Below are 22696 nucleotides of genomic sequence, written 5' to 3'. Positions count from 1 at the left end.
AAGTGTCCAAGCTTTCTCATAGAAGTGCAGCTTCTTTCAAGGCTCTATAATGACTAACACCCCTACAGTTACTTTACATGGGAAATAAGCTCTCTAACTGACTTATTCTAACAACCTCAGCTCCTGAACCTGGCCATATACCTTCACAGCCCTTAATTTTGGCATACCTTTGCCTTCTTAGGTCAACCTCTCAAGCAGGGAACCCTGAAATGGCTTGAGCTCAGCCATCTTCCATGGTAACTACTTGGGCAAGAGGATAAGCATATATTCTTGCCAAATCACACAATGGGATTATCGGCTGTCCCACACTCCCTTCCTTTCCTCTCCTCATCCATCACGGGCTGTTCCTGCTAGCTTTCCTACCAAAGAATTTTTCAGTCAAGAAGCAAGCTTCCAATATCCATTTTCACACATATCTTCCAGCCCCTCAAGAATTCCAGGAACACAATATTTTCTTTCAGGTAGTTCCCCTTTTAGCTGGCTTCAAGTAGTTCTCATGGAGATCGTGAAACTTAGCTTAGGGGCAGACTGGAGAGTACAGAAATAGAGTCAAACATATTTTTATAATGTATTATTTGATTTAAAAAAAGATTCCAAATTTAGAGGGGAAAGATGAAATATTCAGAAAGTGGTATTGGCATGACTCTTAGTCATCAGGAAAGAAAGAAAGTTTAATCTCTATTCCATACCTCATACCAAAATAAACTCCAGATAAAGGCTTAAATATGTTAAAGAAGCAATAAATATAAGACAATATTCTGCATTATACTGAAGTGAGAAAGGCTTTTCTAAGTATGATACAAAATCCCGAGTTATAAAAGCAGAAAAAAATAGAATTACTTAAAATACTTTAAAAATGTATGCATGGATAAAACCACCCTAAACAAAGTCATAAAGCAAACAAAAGCAAGGAAAGTATTTGTAGGTTACAACACAGAGAAAGCTAACTTCCCTACTATGTAAACATTTTTCAAAATCTACAAGACAAAGACACCAACTCTGAAAAAAAATGGACAAAGAATATAAACAGAAATGTCACAGTACAGAAAAAGATGTACAATTTCATTTAAGATACAAGGAAAGTGTTAATATTTTAATAACATACTTTCTTTTACTTAACGAAATGACAGGGATTAAAAGTTTGGTTATACACATTTGTTAGAAATGTTGTGGGGAATCAGGTATTCTCAAACATTGCTGGTGGGAGTATAATTTGGTACAACTTCTATGCAGGGCTACAATCTAGGAATAAGGATTAATTAGAACTAAATTAGCTTTTAAAGGGATTACAATCCAACTTTCAAAGATAGGATGTCTGGTTGGATTATGCTGTTCTGAGCCTTCTACTGCCTCTTAGCTTAGACTGTCAGAGGAAATGAAAATACTTTTTGGAGGATGATAACATCATTTAGAATGTCAAATTATCTCTATACTGTTCATATATATGTATATATATATACACACAAAATAAAGTGTTTATATATGAGTGCAGCAAGGCAGCAGCCACCAATGATGAGCTCTCTCCACCCTGTTTGTTGGCAAGCCAACATCTGCACACTGTACAGGAATTATACCACAATAAAGGTGTTTTTTTTTTTTAAAGAAAGAACATAACCACAGTTTATATTAAAATTATTATTTTTCTTATACCATTTTCAATCTAATAAAAATCTAGGTAAGGACTTCTTTCCATTTATAGAATTTCACTTAAGTATTTTAAAGGAAACATTTAAATATATCAAACATATTAGATAAATAACACAAAGAAGAAAGAACATTTAGCTACTTACATTCCATATGCTGAGCTTACAGCAAGGCTAGTAATCTGTTGTGGAGGTTCACCATCCACCCATACCAACTGAATAACAAGTTCTGCTTGATACCCTGGAGGCATCCGCATTGGTCGTGTCTTAACACTAGAGAAAAGGAGAAAAAATAATTGTATCAACCATGACCATTAATCTACCACCCAGCTTAAGAGTTCAACATATCCAAAACCTGAATTCTGCTATTTCCCTCTAAATTTGCTCTGCCTGCAGACTTCTCTATTCCAACTGCTAGCAACTCTTATTTTTCCAGTTATTCAGTTAAAAAACATTAAAATCATCCTTGACTAATACCCTTTTCTCAAACCTTACATCCAATCAGTTATCAAATGTAATTGGTGCTACCTTTAAAATATATGCAGAAGCTGACCACTTTTTACTTCTCTACTGCTACCATCCCAATCACAGTTGACAAATAAAAATACAAGATATCCATTTAAATCTGAATTTAAAATAAACAATAAATAGTAGGTTTTGTTTATTTGGTTTTTTTTTTACTGTACTTCCCATGCAATATTTGGGATATATTGATACTAAAAATGTTCATTGTTTCCCTGAAATTCAAATTTAGTGTATCCTGTTTTGTTTTGTTTTGTTTTGTTTTGTTTTGTTTTGTTTTGTTTTTTGCTGAATCTCCCAGCCCTTAACATCATCTCTAGTTAGGTGCAAAACCCTCCTTACTAATCTTCCAGCTTCTACCCTCCCCAAATCCACCCTCACCATAGCTACCAAAATGACCAATCTAAAATTTGAAACTTACAATGTTATTTATTTAAAACCCTATAATGACTCCCCATTTAGTTAGGAATAAAAGCCAAAGTCCTTACAATGACCTATAATTTGCCCTCTTACCTGTCTGACTTTATTTCCTACTACCCTCTCCTCTACCTCCCACCATCCTTCCTTTGTTCTAGCTACAATGACCTCCTTATATGCCAGGCACTTTAGGCCTTTGCTCCAGCTGCTCCTGCTGCCTGGAATACTCTTCCACCAGATATTCTTCAGCCAACTCCCTCATTTAAACTTTCTGTTTAAATCACACTTCCTAATAAGGTCTATGAGAAACCCACCTTACACACTAGGAAGCTCAAAGTAAAAAACACATATATATCAAATTGCACAAATGTGTATATTGATGAGACTTGTATGTAATATTGCAAAAAATGAAGAGTTGACTGTAATGAAATGCTTATTTATTAGCTTATGTATTTGGAAATCTAAATCCAGCAAAGGAAAGTCATTTAGGGATGGATGTCAACAAACAATTTAGTAAAGCATAGACTATATGCAACTCAAGAACCACTGGTAATATACTGTAATTCACAGAATAATATACTTGGTGAGTTTTGCTGCTTGGTTCCTAGAAGCTTACATAGGATTATACTGAATTGCTCTATTTGGTTCTCTTGATAATTCTTAAGCTTGTCACTACTACTTTTCAAGTCAGCATTAAATGCTACAACATATATTATTACTTACTTCATCTCTACTACCAGATTTTTGTTGATTTTACTGGATTTTCTCTTTTATCCCTATCTTTTATCTTTTTTAAGTTTTATAGAAAAATATTTAGGTCATTCAAGGACCCACTTTTGTGATGGTTCCTCTTAGTTGGAAAATCAATCTACAGCCCTTTCTTAAGCTTTGTTTACTTTTTTGCTCTCTGTCTTTCATTTTAATAGAAATCAATTAAGTGAAGCAAAGTGATATGAAAGAAAAATTAAATATGTAAAATGATAAATTATGAAAGTTTTCTACTTGCTAAAATGTAATGATTTTGTTTACACTTCATAGATTTTCCTCTCAGTAATGCCTGTTTATATTTCCCTTTTTATCTCACAAGAAAAATTTGGGGCAGGGGAAACAATGATTACAAAAGTATAGCAACTGTTAATTGTATGGCAAACAGATTTTGCTCCTAAAACCTTATCTTATATTTTCCATAAGTGTTTTTATAAGAAATGAGGAAACTACTTGTCTCAAGTTCCTTGAGTAGCAGATTCAGATATTTTCATATGAGGACAGAGAAATTTCTTGCTTAGGCTCAATTCTCCAACCAACTAATACTAGAAACATGTGACATGATGATATAGAAGCAGTAAATAGTAACTTAAAACTGCATTCCTTTGCACTCTATTATCAAAAGGTATAAAAACAATTACAATAAACATTACTATGGACTTGATTAACTTTAAGTTTTATTTGATTATGATACTAAACTTTGTTTAGATGAACTGAGAGAGCACAGTTTATTACCAAATAGCATCAGTTAAAAAAAGAGAAAGAAATATTATACAATATCCTAGCACCCATGAGAGAAACCCTTTTTCCTGACATAGTATTCTTGTAGGAAAATTGGTGTTCTTTTTGATTCCAAGACGACTGAAGAAGTTCTCTAAATATACTTTTGCAATAGGGAAATATCAAACAAGTGACCAAGTTTCTGCTCCACCAAACATTTGGCCATTCTATCAAAGCTATGTTTTCTTTAGGGTTCTTCAGGGAAGGATAGATACTAATTAGTAATTAAGAATGAAAATACTGTGCCCTCTTCATGGGTATTCAAAAAAAAAAGATCAGGGTACCCCATCGTGGACTGCAGATCACTTGACAACACTTAATAAGGGAGAAGAATGATTTTACTTGGCACAGTTTCAAAGAATTATAAGATGAATATGTAAAATTGTTTTAAAATTTGGTAACAATTCTTACTTGAGGCATGGGATGCTGTCCTTTGTTACTCCTTCACTAGTCACAGTGCTAGTACTCCCAGAAAGACTCCTTGAAGAAGGAAGCTGGGATGAGAGATCTGGAAATGGAGGACTTGTTTCTGGTTCTGGAGTAATAATATCTTCAATATCATACTGAAGTCGTACCTCTAACGACTTAAAAAAAAAAAAAAAGGAAAATCAACTTTGATATAATCTAAGTCCTAATAATAATAGTCACATTAAAATATCTGGTACTTGTTTTTGGTAATTATTCATTATTTTTTCAGATTAACTAGTTCAATTTCAATCCATAGTAAAGTTGAGATACCCCAAACTGAATTAAACAGTGAATTATATAGCATATTCAATGGCATTCACAAAAAATGTAAAATATTTTTTAATTCTTTAGAATTATAAGAAAAATACCTATCAATGGAGATAAAATTTCTTTATAATAAATATTCCTTAAGATAAAGTATAAATTATTAATTCTATATATGATAAAATAAAAGGAGAAATCAGTCATGGTTATTCCAATGAAATAAATTAAACTGGATGTGTGTATGTGTAAACATACACATAAAACACACACGTCATTATTCATTCAATCTTGACTTTGAATTAACTCAGTATAAATTTTCCAAAATGTTTTTTTTATTTCATTAGTTTAGCTCATACTTAATTTCATTAGCATGATCAGAATTGCTTAATGAAAAATACATGATAATTTTTATTGGACTAAAAAGGTGATCTAAAACCTTTTTTAAGCTAAAAATGTTTAAAAATTAAGTATTAATGACTGCATTCAATGCTATAATTACAATCAATTTTATAACAAATGTTTGCTTTTCAATGTAAAAATGAACATTTTTGAGATTAAAAACATAATTACAAAACATGTAATTATGGAGTGACAGTAATATTGTCAAAATAATTGTCATAATTATCTTAAAACTTCTAGTGACAATAATAATTACCAATTATTGAGTGCTTATTCTACTGAGACACTCTGCTAATGACTTTATATAAATATCACAAGAACCCTATGAAATTGGCGTTACTATTTCTAGTTTATTATTACTTTCTATTTTTCCATTTTATTTGCACAGGAAATTATATGAGTGATGAAACTGAGTCTTACCCAGACTGTAATACTGACTAATGGAATCTTGTGACTTGTTCAGAGACATACAGATATTCATTGGTAAAGCCAGAATTAAAAACTAGGCTTATCTGACTCTGAAGCCTGGGTTTTAACTATTATACCTTAAAGGGCAATATTTAATTTTGGCTGTTGAGGTAAAAACAGGTATATACAGGCCTTTAGTATATAATGTTTATTTTCTGATAAAATGGTAAAATGGACAGGGTAGAGAAGACCCATTATCCGTAGGTGCCTTAATTTAGATTTAATTTATCCCATGAGAGCGTCATTATTTTGAATAATTATTTCGTTGGTTTAAAAATTAAGATTAGGTAAGGCAACCTCATAATTATTTCTATCCTATAAAAATTTTGCTATTTAGAAAATCATTCAAAATAATCTTATTGTAGTTGAGATACAATAATTTAAGGCAATTGACAAAAAGTTAAACTTTAAAAACTTTGTAAAGATAAAGAACAAAGCTTGCATTAATTTGACATTTATACATAAAATAAATCAGCAACTGTCTATATAAAACCTATAGGCATAATCTATCCTATTTAATAAATTAAATTTTGATAGAGAACTGTTTTTGTCATTTTAAGCCAAACTATTTAAAAATGTTATACTAAGTAAAAAGAACAATTAAAAATCCTATGAATTGGATTACTGGCCACATACTATAGTCTTGATGGCTTAAAACCATATCAAGCATTAGTCAAAATCTATGACAATTGCTTTTTTAAATAAATCTGTGAAAGTTAAATTTTAGGTGACTTACCACTATTTCTGTTGTAATTTCATGTCTGCTGAATTTATAAATTATGACATATGCAGAGACTCCTGATACACAGAATATTCTGCTCTCTGGACACCAGTAAATCATCTGAATGGCATATGGATCTTCCTCTACAATTTCACATGTCTGTTTTCCTTCTCCTACCTTCTGTTTTTCAAACACTTTTGAAGTTTTTAGCTTGTACAGCATCTGCAGAGTTACTATAAGATATTGAAACATAGTTATCTTCTAATTTGAACTTAATTCTTAGATGTTGTTGAAGCCTTTTCAATGTATTTGTTAAATCACAAAAGTAAAACCCAAGTAAATAAAATAAATTACATTCTAACAAGTAATCATTCCATGTCACGCTCTCATATCAGTACAGAAGATTATAGGGAAAAAACATACATTTATTCAACATATACTATATAACAAGGAACATGTAGGTCCTTTTATGCACTGTCTCAGAAAAGTTCCATAAAGTATTTTTATCCTTGTTTATTGATAAAAACACTGGGGCTCAGAAAGTTTATAATGGAAGTACTAAACCTACTTCTCTCCCAAGGGAGGAACTCTCAATACTTTTTCACAATTTTCTCTTTTGGTAGATGAGAGGCTGATGCTATTCTTTGAAGGTTTACTCTTCTCAACACATTTTTAGACACCCCTTCAGATGAGAAACATTTGTATTTACCATTTAGCAATACTGGGAGTCCAATGATCTAATTATTTTATAAAGAATCTTTTCCGAGTGGCTCTGTGTTAGGAAATGGTCAGTTATAATTTTTTAAGTCTGGTTTTGTAAAATGTTTTCAGGAATCATTACTTAGGGGAATATTATTTCCATTTTAGATCATAATGATAACTATATAAAAGCTCTTATTCTACAGAGAATCCTTAAGAAGTTCGAAAAATCTGGGAGTTCCTCCAAAAGTGCATAATCTGAACCTAATCATGAGAAACATTAATCAAACTCAAATTGAAGGTGAGTCTACAAAAACTGGCCTGAACTCCTAAAAATGTCAATTTCATTAAATAACGACTCAGCAGCCATTCCAGATTAAAGAAAATTCAAAAGATATAACTAACTCCAATAAATGGTCCTGGAGTTTCTTTTATTATAAAAGATATTATTGGAAAAATTGGCTAAAACTGAGTAAGATCTGAAAGTTATGTAATAGTATTGTATTAATATTATTACTCCTGACTTTGATAACTATAACTTGATTATGTAAAAGAATGCCCTATTTGTAGGAAATACACACTGCAGTTTTTAGGGGGTATGTACTGTTAGAGGAGATTCATGTTTGCAACTTATATTCGAATGGTTATAAAAAGCTGTATATGTATATATTTACATATATATGTGTATGTGTGAATACTGAGGGGAGAGAAAGAGTAAGAGGGTGAGGAGAAGGACAGGAGGGAGGGGTAGAGTTGGGGGCAGAGAGAGACAGAGCACGAGTAAGCACAGGTACACAAGTAGGAAGACAGGTGAAGGGAACAAATGTATACATTGACATTTGGGGAATCTGGCTGAAAGCTATACAACACTGCATAGTATGTTTTTGCAATTTTTCTGTAAGTCTGATGTAACATGGAAACATTAAAGAATATTGCAGACATAATTAAGGTCCCTAATTATTTGATTTTGAGTTAATTAATAGAGATTATTCTTAATAGGCCCAACAAAATAAGGTAAGTCCTTTAAAAGAGGGACTGGGGCCCTCCCTGAAGTTAGAGAGACACTCCCTTGCTGGCCTTGAAGAAACAAGTCATCATGAGTTTTAAAGTTGCAAGAAAATGAATTCTGCCAACAACCACATGAACTTGGAAGAGAGCTCTGGGCCCCAGATAAAGCTGCAGCCCTAGCTAACACCTTGATTGCAGTCTTAAAGAGATCCTGAGCAAAGAATCCAGCTAACTTAGACCAGATTCATAACACACAGAAACTGTGAGATAATATATGTGTACTGTTTTAAACTGCTAAATTGTGGTAATCTATTACTCAGCAATTGAAAGTGAATACAGTTGACCCTTGAACAATATTGGTTTGAAATATATGGGTCCACTTACGCTCAGATTATTTTCAGTAGTACATACTACAGTACTACACAATCCAAGGTTGACTGAATCCTCAGATACCAAGGAACAGCACATAGGGAGAGCCAACTATAAATTATGCTCCGACTATAAATAATGGTCAGATCGACTATGCAGAGGATTAATGCCTCTGACCCTCGTGTGTTCAAGGGCCAATTGTACACATATTAACATAAACTCAACTACTCAAATTCAGTATAACCTCATTTCCTGTACTGTAAACTATCTCACAAAATTGGCAAACTAAGTTATACTTCTCTAATGGCATCTATTGATTTGGAGGTATGCCCTTATAGTTGATTACAATAAAAACATTAAATATTCTACAAACCTTTGCCATATATGATTTGAATGTGAAAAATAATATTTTATTTAAAAATTAACTTAAAATATTATTGTGCATACTTAAGGATGGTATGCACTTCAGTCATTAGAGTGTTAAATTGCCTTCTCACATTTTAGAAGCTAAGAAGTGACTTTGAGGTGATGGGAAATGAGCAAAGATGTCACTATGCAATTAACTGTGTTCATGGAACAAACTCAGGTTTACATGAAAAGGTTCATCAAAATAAAACCTGTTGTCGTTTGGAATTTTCTCCTGAGCAATTGTTTCGTATTATGTGAGGCCAGAAAGGGGCCTCAGAATTCATGGCTTTAAATATTTTAATCATTTTCTCTTGCTGATGAAAGTTTGCTCCACTACTAAAGGACTCTAGCTGCAGATTAAGAGTATCATTACTATTCAACCTTCTTCCTTCTACTTTTATATTTATCATAGTCTTTCTCAGTTCACTTCTATAGCTTCAGGTATCACTTGTATGCTGCTTCACCACTAGTTTCCATTCTTGACTGTTCTCCCTACCTGTTAGACATTTTACTTGGATTTCCTGGTGTTACAACAAAATTCAAACCTCTAGAATTCTCCCATATCCTTATTTCCAACTTGCTGGTTACTCATCCTCAGAAACCTGGAGATATTGCTCACTTATTCTTCTCCTCCTAGTCCAGGCTATTAAAACCTTATCTTTCAAAACTTACATTAAATTTTACTGCATCGAAATGCCCTTCCTGGATCTACCTGGTTCAAATAAATCTCCCATTTTTGATAACAAATAGAATTTGGGTTATATTACATTGAGAGTTCTTACCATATTGTTTACCTGGTAAGTTTTCTTAAGGGTATGTATGGTATAATCAAGTTTAAAATATCTTTGCATGCCCTTCAGTGTTGAGCAGAGTACCTTTAGACCTTTAATTATGTAATTCTCAAGATTTCAAAAGAAATTTTACATTTATCAAATTATTTCTTTTGATTCTCATGGACTTGGTAGACAAGTGGCAAAGAAATGTAAAGAAGTGGGATAAAAGCACTTTTCCAAAACCACAAAGCAAGGAGATGAAGGAAATTCCTTGAGCAAAATTAATCTGACATGTTTTGGTACTTTTTCCAACGTACATTACCTCTTGTAAATACAATAGGTTGCTGATAAAGAGTGATTTCAGTCCTATCTATTTATATCATAGAAGAAAAATACTGTAGAACTAATTTTTTAAACTGATTTAATAATATAGGAAATGCATTTTTTGTAACACAGCCATATGTGTATGCTAAATATTTATCTAAAATGTTAATTGTCCAAACTAAAACATGGTGAATGGCTATGAGTAAGTATTAACCAAGTGTATTCTGTACTAGAAGGATAAACTTAAAACTTACTTGCAGAAGCATCCCAAAACTTAATCGATCCATCTGCATGACTAGATGAGAAATAAAGTAGCATTAATTAAAGTATGGTAAAGTAAAAAAATAATTATTCTAAATGTATAAAAACTTGCATTACTATTAAAATTTGATTTAAAAATACCACTCCGAAAATTAATGTATGCCAAAACATTTCTAAGCCTAAAACAATGGTTTATTTTTTAAGCAATACACAAAATCTAAATTTTAAAAAGACAATAATTACTTAGATTTTATTGTAAGAATATTTTATGTGTAATAGAGAACAATGAAAACTGACCTGTGAAGATTAAACAGTATGTTGTTATATAAAATTGTTTACACTCAATAAAAAAGAGACCCAAGTTAATTTAGATTACATTAAAATAATTTTGAAGTGAATATCATTGTGAAATTAAAGTTGAGCTTCAAAATATAAAAAACAAATCCTTAAACCTATCTAGAGTTGTATCATTATTTGGTAATAACGTAATGACAATTCTATAAGAAATCATCTACAAATAAAGAGGATAGAATACTTCCCAACATGTTTTATCACATCAGGTTTATACGGGCACCAAAACCAGGAAAAAAACATTGCAAGAAAAGAAAATAGCAGACTAATATCCCTTGAGCATAGGTGTAAAAACTGTCAACAAAATATTAGCAAATCAAAAAATATACAGAAAGAACAATACATCATGACTAACTGGGGTTTATTCCAGGAATGCAAGATCAGTTAAACATTTAAAAAAATGATAACCACACTGTAATTCATCACACTGTCAGACTGAAGAACAATGTGATCATCGCAATAAATGCAAAAAAATCATCTGACAAAATTCATCATCTTTTCATGGAAAAAATCTCTCAATAAATTAAAAACGGAGGAAACTTCTTCAACCTGATGAAGAGCATCTAGGAACAACCTGTAGATGGTGTTTAACATACATAATGGTGGAAGAGATGGAATATTTTCACCCTAAGAACAAGAACAAAGCAAAAATGTTCACTTTCACCATTCTTATTCAACATTATATTGAAGGTCAGTTAGTAGTTATACTGCAACAAGGGAAGAAAAAAAGGAATAAAGATTGAAAAGAAAGAAATAAAATTCTATTTGCAGATCACATGATTGGCTATGTAGAAAATCCCAAAGAATCTACAAAAAGTATATTAGAACTCATACATAAGTTAAGCATGTTTGTAAGACACTAAGTCAATGTACAAATGTATTTCTATATAATACCAATGGACATTTGGAAATTGGAATTATAAAACAGTACCATTTACAATAGCACCAAAAAACATAAAATGCTTATATATAACCTAACGCAATTTGTTAGATCTGTATGCTGAAAAATATAAGCTGCTGATCAAAGAAATAGAGAATACATAAGTAAATGGAGAGATATAATTTATTCTTTTCTTTTTTCTTAAATTGTAAAACTTACTAGATGTCAGTTCTCCCTAAATAATGTATAGATTCAATGTATTCTCAATTGAAATATGCCATTTTTAACAGAAATCAACAAACTGATTCTGAAATTTATATGGAAAGGTAAAGGAACTGGAGTATCAAAGCAATTTTAAAGAATAAAAGTCAGAGGACTCAAACTACCTAACTTTCAGTCTCATTCTAAAGCTTGTCCCACTGACACCATAATCCAGTTTTAGAAAATTTCTATCATCCCCAAAAGTTACCTCACGCCAATATCTTACCCATCACTGGTAGGTAACCACTGGTATCTTTCTGCCTGTATAGATTTCTTTTGTTTTCTTACAATTTTCATATAAGTGACACCTTTACAATATTTATTCTTGTGTTCATATCTTTCATTTAGCATAATGGTTTTGAGGACAATCCTTGTGTTGCATGTATCAGTAATGGTTCCTTTTTATTGCTGAATAGTATTCTATTATATGAATATATCCTATCTTGTTTACCTACTTCCCAGTTGATAGACATTTGGGTTGTTACTAGTTTTTGGTTATTATAAATAAAGCTTCTATGGATGCTCTGTATGTTTATCTACTTTAATTATTCTCTTATCACAAAAAAGCTTTATTATTAAAAAATTCAGCAGGATGATGATCTGAGAGTCTAATAACCTTTAATTCTATTTTATTTTTTATTTGGTATGCAAAGAACAGTATATGTAATATAGATTTAACATATAGAATATAATTATATTGAAATTCTATGAACCAAACACACAACCAAAGAACTAACATTACTAATAATGTGCATCTATGTATGTTCTCATTCTTTTTTATTTTATAGAGGTATAATTGTCATACATTATATTAGCTTCAGGTATACAACATAATGATTTGTATATATTGTGAAATGACCACCATAATAAATCTTGTTAATATCCATCACCATATGTAATTAACAGACTTTTTTTCTGTGATGAGTCGTTTAAAGATTTACTCTTTTAGCAACTTTCAAATATGCAATACAGTCTTATCAACTATAATCACTATCCTTTACACATTATATCCCCCTGACTTAAAACTGTAAGTTTTTACATTTTGACTCCCTTCACACATTTCATCAAACCCCCGCCCTCTGCCTCTGGAAACCACCAATCTGTTATTTGTATATATGAGCTTTTTTTTTTTTTTTCTTTCAGATTTCACATATAATTGAAATCTTGTAGTGTTTGTCTTTCTCTGTCTGACTTGTTTCACTTAGCATAATGCCCTTAAGGTCTATCCATATTGTCACAAAAGGCAAGATTTCATTCTCTTTATGGATGAATAATATACCATTGTGTGGAATATATATACAGTTCTCTTCCTGATTCCATCACCCTGCCTTCTTTGTCCCCAGAACTAACCAGTATTCTAAATTTTCATCAGCTCTTGTTTTTCTTTAATATATATATATTATATATTTATCATATAATATATAATATTATCACATTATGTGTATAAACAACAATTGCTTACTTCTGATTTTTAAAAATCTATAATAGTGGTATAATGTATATAAATTTGAAGAACTTGCTTTTTCATTTATTATTAGATTTATAAAATTAATTGTTGTTTGCAGCTGTATGTTACTCATTTTCACAGATCTGTATAATATATAGTAGTCTGTACTGCGATTATACCACAATATATATCTTATTCAATGATTGGGCAACTGGATTCTGTCTGTGTCTTTTTTTTTTTTTTTTTTTTTGCTCTTACAAAGAATGCAGCTATAAAGTATCTTGTATAAATCTTTTGCTATTTATGTAATAAGAGGGAAATTGGTGGGTCTTAGGATATGAAACTGTTTAAATTTACAAGATAATGCCAAACTTTAGAAATTTACATTTTTATACTCTCATTTGTGATACAGAATTATAATTGAGCTGCATTCTTTTCAATACTTGTAACTGACAAACTTCTAAATTTTCTGCCAATTTGTTTTGAATGTAAAATGGTATCTCATTATGGTTTTACTCTGCATTTTCCTAGTTACTAATATTTTAAATTATTAATGAGGTCAAGCCATACAAGTTTTCTCTCCTATGAAATGTCTATTTAAGTATTTTTGGCTATTTTTCAATGGGGTTGATTGACTTTTTCTTACTGATTTGAAATCATTTAGACATTCTGGAAACAAAATTTCAGTGGTTATGTATGTTACAAATATCCCAATTTATTTCTTGCCTTTTCATTTATTTATGGCAATGTTTTTCAAATATATAGATCAAGTTTATCATATTCTCCAAATATTCTATGTTCTTACTGATTTTTTTGTTATCAGTGAGATGTCTAACTACAATTTTTGTCAATTTTTTGTCTCAATTTTTGCTTTATAAATTTTGAGGTCATATTACTGAATACACACAAATTTAATTTTTTACATCTTCTTTGAAAACTGAAACTTTTTTTATTGACGTATCGTCAGTTTACAATGTTGTGTCAATTTCTGGTGTACAGGACAATTCTTCAGTCATACATGAATATACATATATTCATTTTCTTATCCTTTTCCACCATGAGATATTACACGATATTGAATGTATTTCCCTGTGCTATACAGTAGAAACTTGTTTATCAATTTTACACATACCAGTCTCAAGCTGCCAGTTTATTCCTTCCCACCCCTCTCCCCCCTGGCAACCAAAAGCATATATTCTATGTCTATTAGTCAGTTTCTGTTTTATATGTAAGTTCATTTGTCTTTTTTTTTTTTTTTTAGATTCCACATATGAGTGATGTCATATGGTATTTTTCTTTCTCTTTCTGGCTCACTTCGCTTAGAATGACATTCTCCAGGGCCATCCATGTTGCTACAAATGCATTATTTTATCATTTTTATGGCTGAGTAGTATTCCATTGTATAACTATACCACACTTCTTTATCCAGTCATCTGTTGATGGACATTTAGGTTGTTTTCATGTCTTGGCTACTGTAAATAATGCTGCTATGAATGTTGAGGTACAGGTCTTTTTGAATAAGGGTTCCCTCTGGATATACACATAGGAGTGGGACTTCTGGGTCATATGGTAAGTCCATTTTCAGTCTTTTGAGGAATCTCCCTGTTTTCCATAATGGCTACACCAAACTGGATTCTCCACACCCTCTCCAGCATTTATCATTTGTGGACTTTTGAATGATGGCCATTCTGACTGGTGTGAGGTGATACCTCATTGTAGTTTTGATTTGCATTTCCCTGATAATTAGTGATACTGAGCATTTTTTCATGTGCCCACTGATCATTTGTATTTCTTCACTGGAGAATTGCTTGTTTAGGTCTTCTGCCCATTGTTTTTTTCTTATTAGGTCATATGAGCTGTTTATATATTCTGGAAATCAAGCCCTTGTCAGTTTCATCTTTTGCAACTATTTTCTCTCATTCCATAGGTTGTCATTTTGTTTTGCTTATGGTTTCCTTTGCTGTGCAGAAAACTGAAACTTTTAATATGATAGTGATCTACTTTATCTTGGAATGTTTTGTCCAGAAAGTCCACTTTATCAGAATTTTTTTCCTGAGATATTAATTTCTTCATATGGCTTTAAATTACTGTCTAGTATACTTTCATTTCAACCTGCAGCATTTTTGCAGAGGAGGACCAGTGGCAATGCATTCCCTCAGCTTTTGTTTATCTAGGAATGTCTTAATTTCTCCCTAACTTTGAAGCACAGTTTTGCTGGATATAAGGTTATTAGTTGACAGTTTTTCTTTTAGCTCTTTGAATATATCAGCCTATTGCCTTCTGGCTTCTAAAGTTTCTAAAGAGAAATATTCTGGTAATATTATTGATTCCTTGCATGTGATGAGTCACTCCTCTCCTGCTGCTTTCATGATTCTCTGTTTTGCTTTGCCTTTTGACAATTTTATTGTAGTAAATCTCAGTGTGTATATCTTTGAGTTCATTATACTTGGGATTCATTGAACTTCTTGGATTCATGTCTTATTAAACTCAGGAAGTTTGGGGCTTTATTTCTTCAGATAATCTCTCAGCCCCCTTCTCTCTCTCTCTCCTTCTTTTGGAACTGCCACAATGCATATTTTAGTTTGTTTGATGGCATCCAGAAGTCCCTTACATTCTGTTTACCACTCTTCTTTTTCTTTCTGTTCCTTAGACTCAATACTTTCTATTATCCTGTCTTCAAGTTCATTGATTCTTTCTTCTGCCTGTTCATATCTGCCTTTGGATTTCTGCAGTGAATTATGCATTTCAGTTACTGTACATTTTAGCTACAGAATTTCTTTTTGGCTTATTTTTCAGTTTTCTGTTTTTGATTATTTCCATTTTGTTCATACATCTTTTTCTTGACTTTCTCCATATCTTCCTTTAGCTCTTAAGCATCTTTAAGACAGCTGTTTTAAAGCTTTTGTCTAGTAGATGTGCCATTTGGTCTTGTTCTGAGATATTTTCCATTGGTTTATTCCCTTTGAATAGGCCATATTTTCTTATTTCTTTGTATGCCTTACTTTATCTGATCTTACTTTGGCTTCACAAAATATCTTAGTATTTTTTCTAATCCACGAGAAACTTTCTTCATTTCTGCAAAAAGGTCCTTGGGATTTTGACAGAAATTGTAGTGAATCTGTACACCACTTTGAGAAATTGTCATTTTAACAATACTAAGTCTTCCAATTTATAAGCATGAGATGATTCCATTTATTTGTGTATTATTTAATTTCTTTTAGCAAAGTTTTGTACTTTCTAGCCTTTCATCTCTCTGGTTAAATTTATTTATAAGTATTTTATTTTTTGATGCTAATAAAACTGCTTTATTTCCTTTGCAGATTGTTTATTGTTAGTATACAGAAACACACACACACACACACACACACATATATATATATATATATATATATATATATGAAATCATGTTATCTGCAAATAGAGATAGTTTTACTTCTTCCTTTCTATTGTGGATGCCTTTCATTTATTTTTCTTGCCTCACTCCTCTAGCTAGAATTTCCAGTTCAATATGAAACAAAAGTAGCAAAAGCAGAAATTCCTGTCTTGTTCCTGATCTCATAGGGAAAGCTTTTAGTCTTTTACCATTGAATATGACGTTACTATGAGTTTAGCAAAACGCCCTTCAAGTTAAGGTAGTTCCATTCTGCTCCTAGTTTTCTGAATGTTGCTGTTGTTGTGGTTTTAAATCAGGAAAGAGGTGTTCAATTTTATCAAATGCTTTTTTATTCATGAGATGACTATGTGTTTTTTGTGGGTATTAAATTGATTTTTATATGTTGAAACACTCTTGTATTCCTACCATAAACCCCACTTGACCATGGTTTATAATCTTTTTTATATGTTACTAGATTCAGTTTGCTGTATTTTGGTTAATATACTTGAATCTATATTTATAAGGGATACTGTTGCAATTGTCTTTTCATACAATATCTTTCTCTAGTTTTGTATTAGGATAATGTCTCAGAGAATTAGTTAGGACATTCCCCCCTCCATTTTATGGAAAAGTTGAAAAGCATTTGTTGTTACTTTTTTAAATGATTGATAGAATTCATCACGAAGCCAACTGGTCCAAAGAAAGAGCCAAACCTTTTCTTTGATGAAAGGTTTTAATTACTGATTTAATCTCCTCACTTGTTATGTCTGTTTGGATTATCTATTTCTTCTTGAGTCAGTTTTGATAGTTCACTTACATCTCTGAATTTTTATATTTCATTTAGGTTATTTACTTTGTTGGCATACAACTGTTCACAGTATTCTCTTATAATCCTTTTTACTTTTGTAAGATTGATAGTATTCCATTCATTTCTCATTCTGATTTTAATAATTGAGTCTTCTTTCCTTTTTCCTGAGTGACTCTAACTAAAGGTTTGTCAATTCTATTGATTTTTTCAAAGAACCAATTTTTGGTATCACTGAGTTCCTTTATTGTTTTTCTATCCTCTGGTTTATCTCTGCTCAAATTTTTGCTACTGTTTACATCTGTTAGCATTTGTTTTTTTTCTAGTTCCTTAAGGTGTAAAGATAGGTTATTGAAATTTCTTCTTCCTTAAATGTAGATAATTACAGATACAAATTTTCCTCTGAGTGCTGTTTTCCCTCTATCTCCTTACCATTAATTTTATTTTTATTTTTACTAATCTCAAAATATTTTCTAATTTCCCTTGTGATTTCTTATTTGGTCCATTGATTAAAAGTGTGTTGTTAAATTTCCACATATCTGTGATTGTTCCGGTGTGTTTCTTCTACTTTCTTGACAATCCTGCACACCTTCAGCAGCTTTAATATTTATTTCCATAAACCAACTTTAGTTTTATCAATCTTTGCTATTGTACACTTTCTATTTCACTAAATTTTGTTTTAGCATTATTATTTTCTTTTTTACTTTTTTGGGAATAACCTTGCTATTTTTAACTTCTTAAGATATATAATAAGATCATTAAGTGTGAGTCTTCTTATTAACATACATGGGTCAGAGTTTATATTAATTTATATAAGCATATAACATGGGTATAAGTTTACCTCTAAACATAGATTTAGATGTATCCACATTTTATGATACATTATATTTTCACTATCTTTCTGTTTGTGATATTTAAAATTTTTCTATTGTGATTTCTTCATTAAGCACTAAGTTAGTGGGAATAGATTACTTAATTTTGAAAAATTGTAAATTTTCTTTACATATTTTTGTCATTGGTTTCTAATTTAATTCCCCTGTGGTCAGAGAACATCTTATATAATATGATTACAATCCTTTGATATTTACTGGTACTTATATTATGGTCCTTCATGTGGCCAATTTTGTGTGTCCCATGTGCACTTAAAAAGAATGGAAATTCTTGAGTTGTAGAGTTCTAAATATGTCAGTTAAGTCAGACTTATTAATCCTGCTATTCAAAACTTTCTTTATTGTTAAGAATTGTTTTCCTCTGATTTTAAATCTGTTACAGAGAGAGGTTTGTAATATTTTCTCCCAGTTATTGCAGAACTGTCTTATCTTTTTATATATTTTGAAGTACTGAACTCAAAATCCTTATGGATTCATCCTTTCATTATTTTGAAATAGTTCTTTTTGCCTTTGATAATGCTTCTTGCTTTAAAGTTTACTGTGGTAGGCAGAATTTCCCCAGGATTCCCGCCTCGTGGGATAATCCTGTATATTCTTTGGGACTGTGAATATAATAGAGAATATATCACTCACACAATTGTTACATTATGTTGATTTTAAGAAAGGGGTACAATTCGGGTGAACTTGACCTGATCCTATGAAACCTATAAATATAGATCTAGAGGTCAAAGAGGAAAAACATTTGAAATTTGAAGCATGAGCAGTACTTGATGCATTATTACTGGCTTCAAGGAAGAAGGGGTTACATGGCATGGAATGTAGGCAGCCTGTGGTAGCTAAGATGGCCCACCTAAAAACTAATAAGGAAATTGGCAGCTCAGTCCTACAACCACAAGGAACTAAATTCTTCCATCAAAAAGAATGAATTTGAAAGCAGATTTTCCCTCAGAGCCTCCAGATGACAACTCAGCCTGGCTGACTGTTTGATTTCAGTTTTGTGGTACATTGAGCATCTCAACCATCCAGTGCCTGACCTATAGAGCTGTGAGTTAATAAACGGGTTTTAAGTTGCTAAGTTTGTGGTGATTTTTAATGCAACAATTGAAAACTACTTTACTGATGTAATTAGAGCTATATCAAAATTTTAAATTGTTTACATGTTACAATTTTTCATATATTTACTTTCAAAGCAGCATAGAGTTTGGTTTTATTTTTCTATCTCTACTGACAGTCATTGCCTTATCATTGGAGAATTCAGTCAAATTATACTTACTGTAATTACTGATACATATGTATTTAAATCTACCAACCTCGCAGTTATATTCTATTCATCTAATCTATTCTGTCTTTCTTTACCCTTTCTGTCCTTTTAAGGATTAATTACATTAAAATATTCTATTTTACTAGTTTTTGAGTATTACATTCTTATACTATTATTTTAGTGGTTATCATAGATAATACAAAATTGATCCTTAAACTGTTGAGTTTTATAGTTTTAGGTCATACATTTAGGTCTTTCCATTTTCAGTTGATTTTGTACATGGTATAAGGTAAGGGTCCTATTTCATTATTTTATATGTGCAAATACTATGTTCCCAGCATTAGTTGTTGAAGAGGCTATCCTTTCCCCATTGTATAGACTTGGTACCTTTATGAAAATTTTGACTATATCAGTGACAATTTATTTATGACAACTTATTTACTCTGTTCCATTGGTCTTTATCTCTGTCTTTATGCCAGTACCATACCATTTTGGTTACTTTTTAATATGTCTTGATTAGCTTTGTATCATGTTTTGAAATCAGGAATTGTGAGGGATCTAGCTCTATCTTTCTTTCCCAGGATTATTTTGAATATTTGAAGTCCTTTGAGATCCTGTATTAATTTTAAGATTTTTTTTTCTTCTTCTGCCAAAAATTTCATTGAGATTTTGATAAGGATTTGCATTGAGTCTGTAGATTGCTTTAGGTAGTATGGACATTTTAATATTAAGTTTTCTGATCCATGAACATGTGATATCTTTCCATTTATTTGTGTTTTCCTTAATTTCTTTAACAGTGTTTTATAGTTTTCATCATTAAAGAGGTTTGCTTCCTTGATTATGTTTATTCCTAAATATTTTATTCCTTTTGATGCTATTGTAAACAGGATTGTTTTATTAATTTCCTTTCAGATTGTTCATTGTTAGTGAACAGAAATAGAACTGACTTTGTATGTTCATTTTTATATCCTGCAAATTTGCTGAATTTCTCATTAGTTCTAACTTTTGTGTTTGTGTGGAAACTTATGACTTTTCTACATACAAGATCATGTCATCTACAGAGATAATTTTAATTCTTCTATTCTGATTTGGATGTCTTTTATTTATTTATTTATTTTTGCTTATTTCTCTAGCTAGGTCTTCCAGTATTATGCTGAATATAAGTTGTGAGAGTGGGCATCCATCTTTTGTTTCTTATCTTAGAAGGGAAACTTTCAGCTTTTCACCATTGAGTATTATGTCAGCTCTGTGCTTTTCATATATGACACTTTATTATGTTGTAGTAATTTCCTTCTATTACTAGCTTGTTGAATGTTATCATGAAAAAAATACTGAATTTGCCAAAAGCTTTTTCTGTACCATCTGAGATGCTCATGTGGCTTTTGTCCTTCATTCTGTTAATGTGGTTTATCACACTGATTGATTTTCATATGTTGACCATCCTTATATTCTAAGGATGCAACTCACTTGGTCATAATGTATTATCCTTTTAATGTATAGTAGAATTTGGTTTACCAGTATTTTGTTGAAGATTTTTGCAATGATAGTCATTGGGGATATTGCTCTGTAATTTTTTCTGGTAGTATCTTTGTCTGATTGTGGCATTAGAATAATGCTGGTCTCATAGAAAGAATCTGGAATTGTTCACTCAATTTTTGGGAATAGTTTAAAAAGAATTAAGGTTAATTCTTTAAATGTTAGGTAGAATTCTTCAGTGAAGTCCTCTACTCTTGGGCTTATCTTTTTTGGGAGTTTTTAAATTATTTGTTAAATCTTTTTACTGACTATAGGTCTGTTCAGATATTTTTTATTTCTTCATGATTCAGTCTAAGTAGGTTTATCCATTTATTTCAAGTTATCCAGTTTCTTGGCATATAATTGTTCAGAGTAGTCTCTTATGAACATTTATTTCTGTAGCATCAATTGTAATGTCTCCTCTTTCATTTCTGATACTTGTTGAGTTCTTTTTTTCTTAGTCTAGCTAAGAGTTTGTCAATTTTGTTGATCTTTAAAAAAAACTTTTTAATATTTTTCTATTCTGTTTTATTTCTGTTCTAAGCTCTGTTATTTCTTTCCTCCTGCTAACTTTGGGTTTAGTTTTTTCTTCTTTTTCTAATCCCTTGAGGTATTGATTTGAGATCCTTCTTTTATTGTTGACATTTACTACTATAAACTTCTTAGAGTTTTACTTGTAAACTTCTTAGTAGTGTTTGTGTTACATCCCCTAAGTTTGGTATGTTGTATTTTCATTATCATTTGTCTCAAGATACTTTCCAACTTCCTTGTGATTTCTTCTTTAATCCACTGGTTGTTCAAAAGGGTACTGCCTAATTTCCACAGATTTGTGGATTTTCCAGTCTTCCTTTTGCTATTCATTCCTAGTTTCATTTCAACATGGTTGTAAAAGATGCTTGCTACAATTTCAATCTCCTTAAAAATTTTAAGACTTGTTTTATGGCCTAACATGTGATTTATCCTGGAGAATGTTTCACGTGTACTTGAGAAGAATGTGTATTATGTTGTTGTTGGGTAGAGTGTTCTGTATATGTCTGTTAGGTCTAATAGTTCTATAGTGTTGTTTGAATCCTGTTTCCTTATTGAACTTCTCTCTGTGTGATTTTGTTTATTAGATCTATTCATTAAAAGTGAGGTATTTGAAGCTCCTACTATTTTTGCTTTACTGCCTATTTCTCCCTTTGATTCTGTCAACGTCTGATTTATATATTTGATGGCTCTGTTGTTAGGTGCATATGTATTTAAAATTTCTTTCTGGTGAATTGACTTTTATCATTATATAATGTCCTTCTTTGTCTCTTATGACAGTTTTTGGCTTAAAGTCTATTTTGTATAAGTATGGTCACCCCAGATCTCTTTTTGGTTAGCATCTGCATGGAATATCTTTATCTATCCTTTCATTTTCAGGCTACATACATCCTTATATCTAAAGTGAGTCTCATGTAGACAGCATATAGTGGATCCATTCTTCCACTCTATGTATTTTGATTTGGGAGTGTAATTCATTTATATTTAAAGAAATTACTGATATATAAGGACTTACCATTGCCATTTAAGAACTGTTTCCTACCTTTTATTTATTTTGTTCCTTTTTCCCTCTCTTGATGCCTTGTTGTTTCATTGA

General features: G+C 31.2%; 1 protein-coding gene across 1 annotated transcript in view; it reads right to left on the bottom strand.

Annotated features, from left to right (window-relative positions):
• Positions 1–22696, bottom strand: part of STXBP5L (syntaxin binding protein 5 like) — a 285098-nt gene that overhangs the window by 94195 nt on the left and 168207 nt on the right. The window contains 4 exon segments of the mRNA XM_032480092.1: positions 1791–1916; positions 4539–4711; positions 6463–6680; positions 10283–10323. Coding sequence (XP_032335983.1) covers positions 1791–1916; positions 4539–4711; positions 6463–6680; positions 10283–10323 — 558 coding nt within the window.

Source organism: Camelus ferus, chromosome 1, assembly GCF_009834535.1.
Source record: "Camelus ferus isolate YT-003-E chromosome 1, BCGSAC_Cfer_1.0, whole genome shotgun sequence".
Taxonomy (NCBI): Eukaryota; Metazoa; Chordata; class Mammalia; order Artiodactyla; family Camelidae; genus Camelus; species Camelus ferus.
Note: the sequence above shows the minus strand (reverse complement) of the source record. Positions and strands in the feature narration are given on the sequence as shown.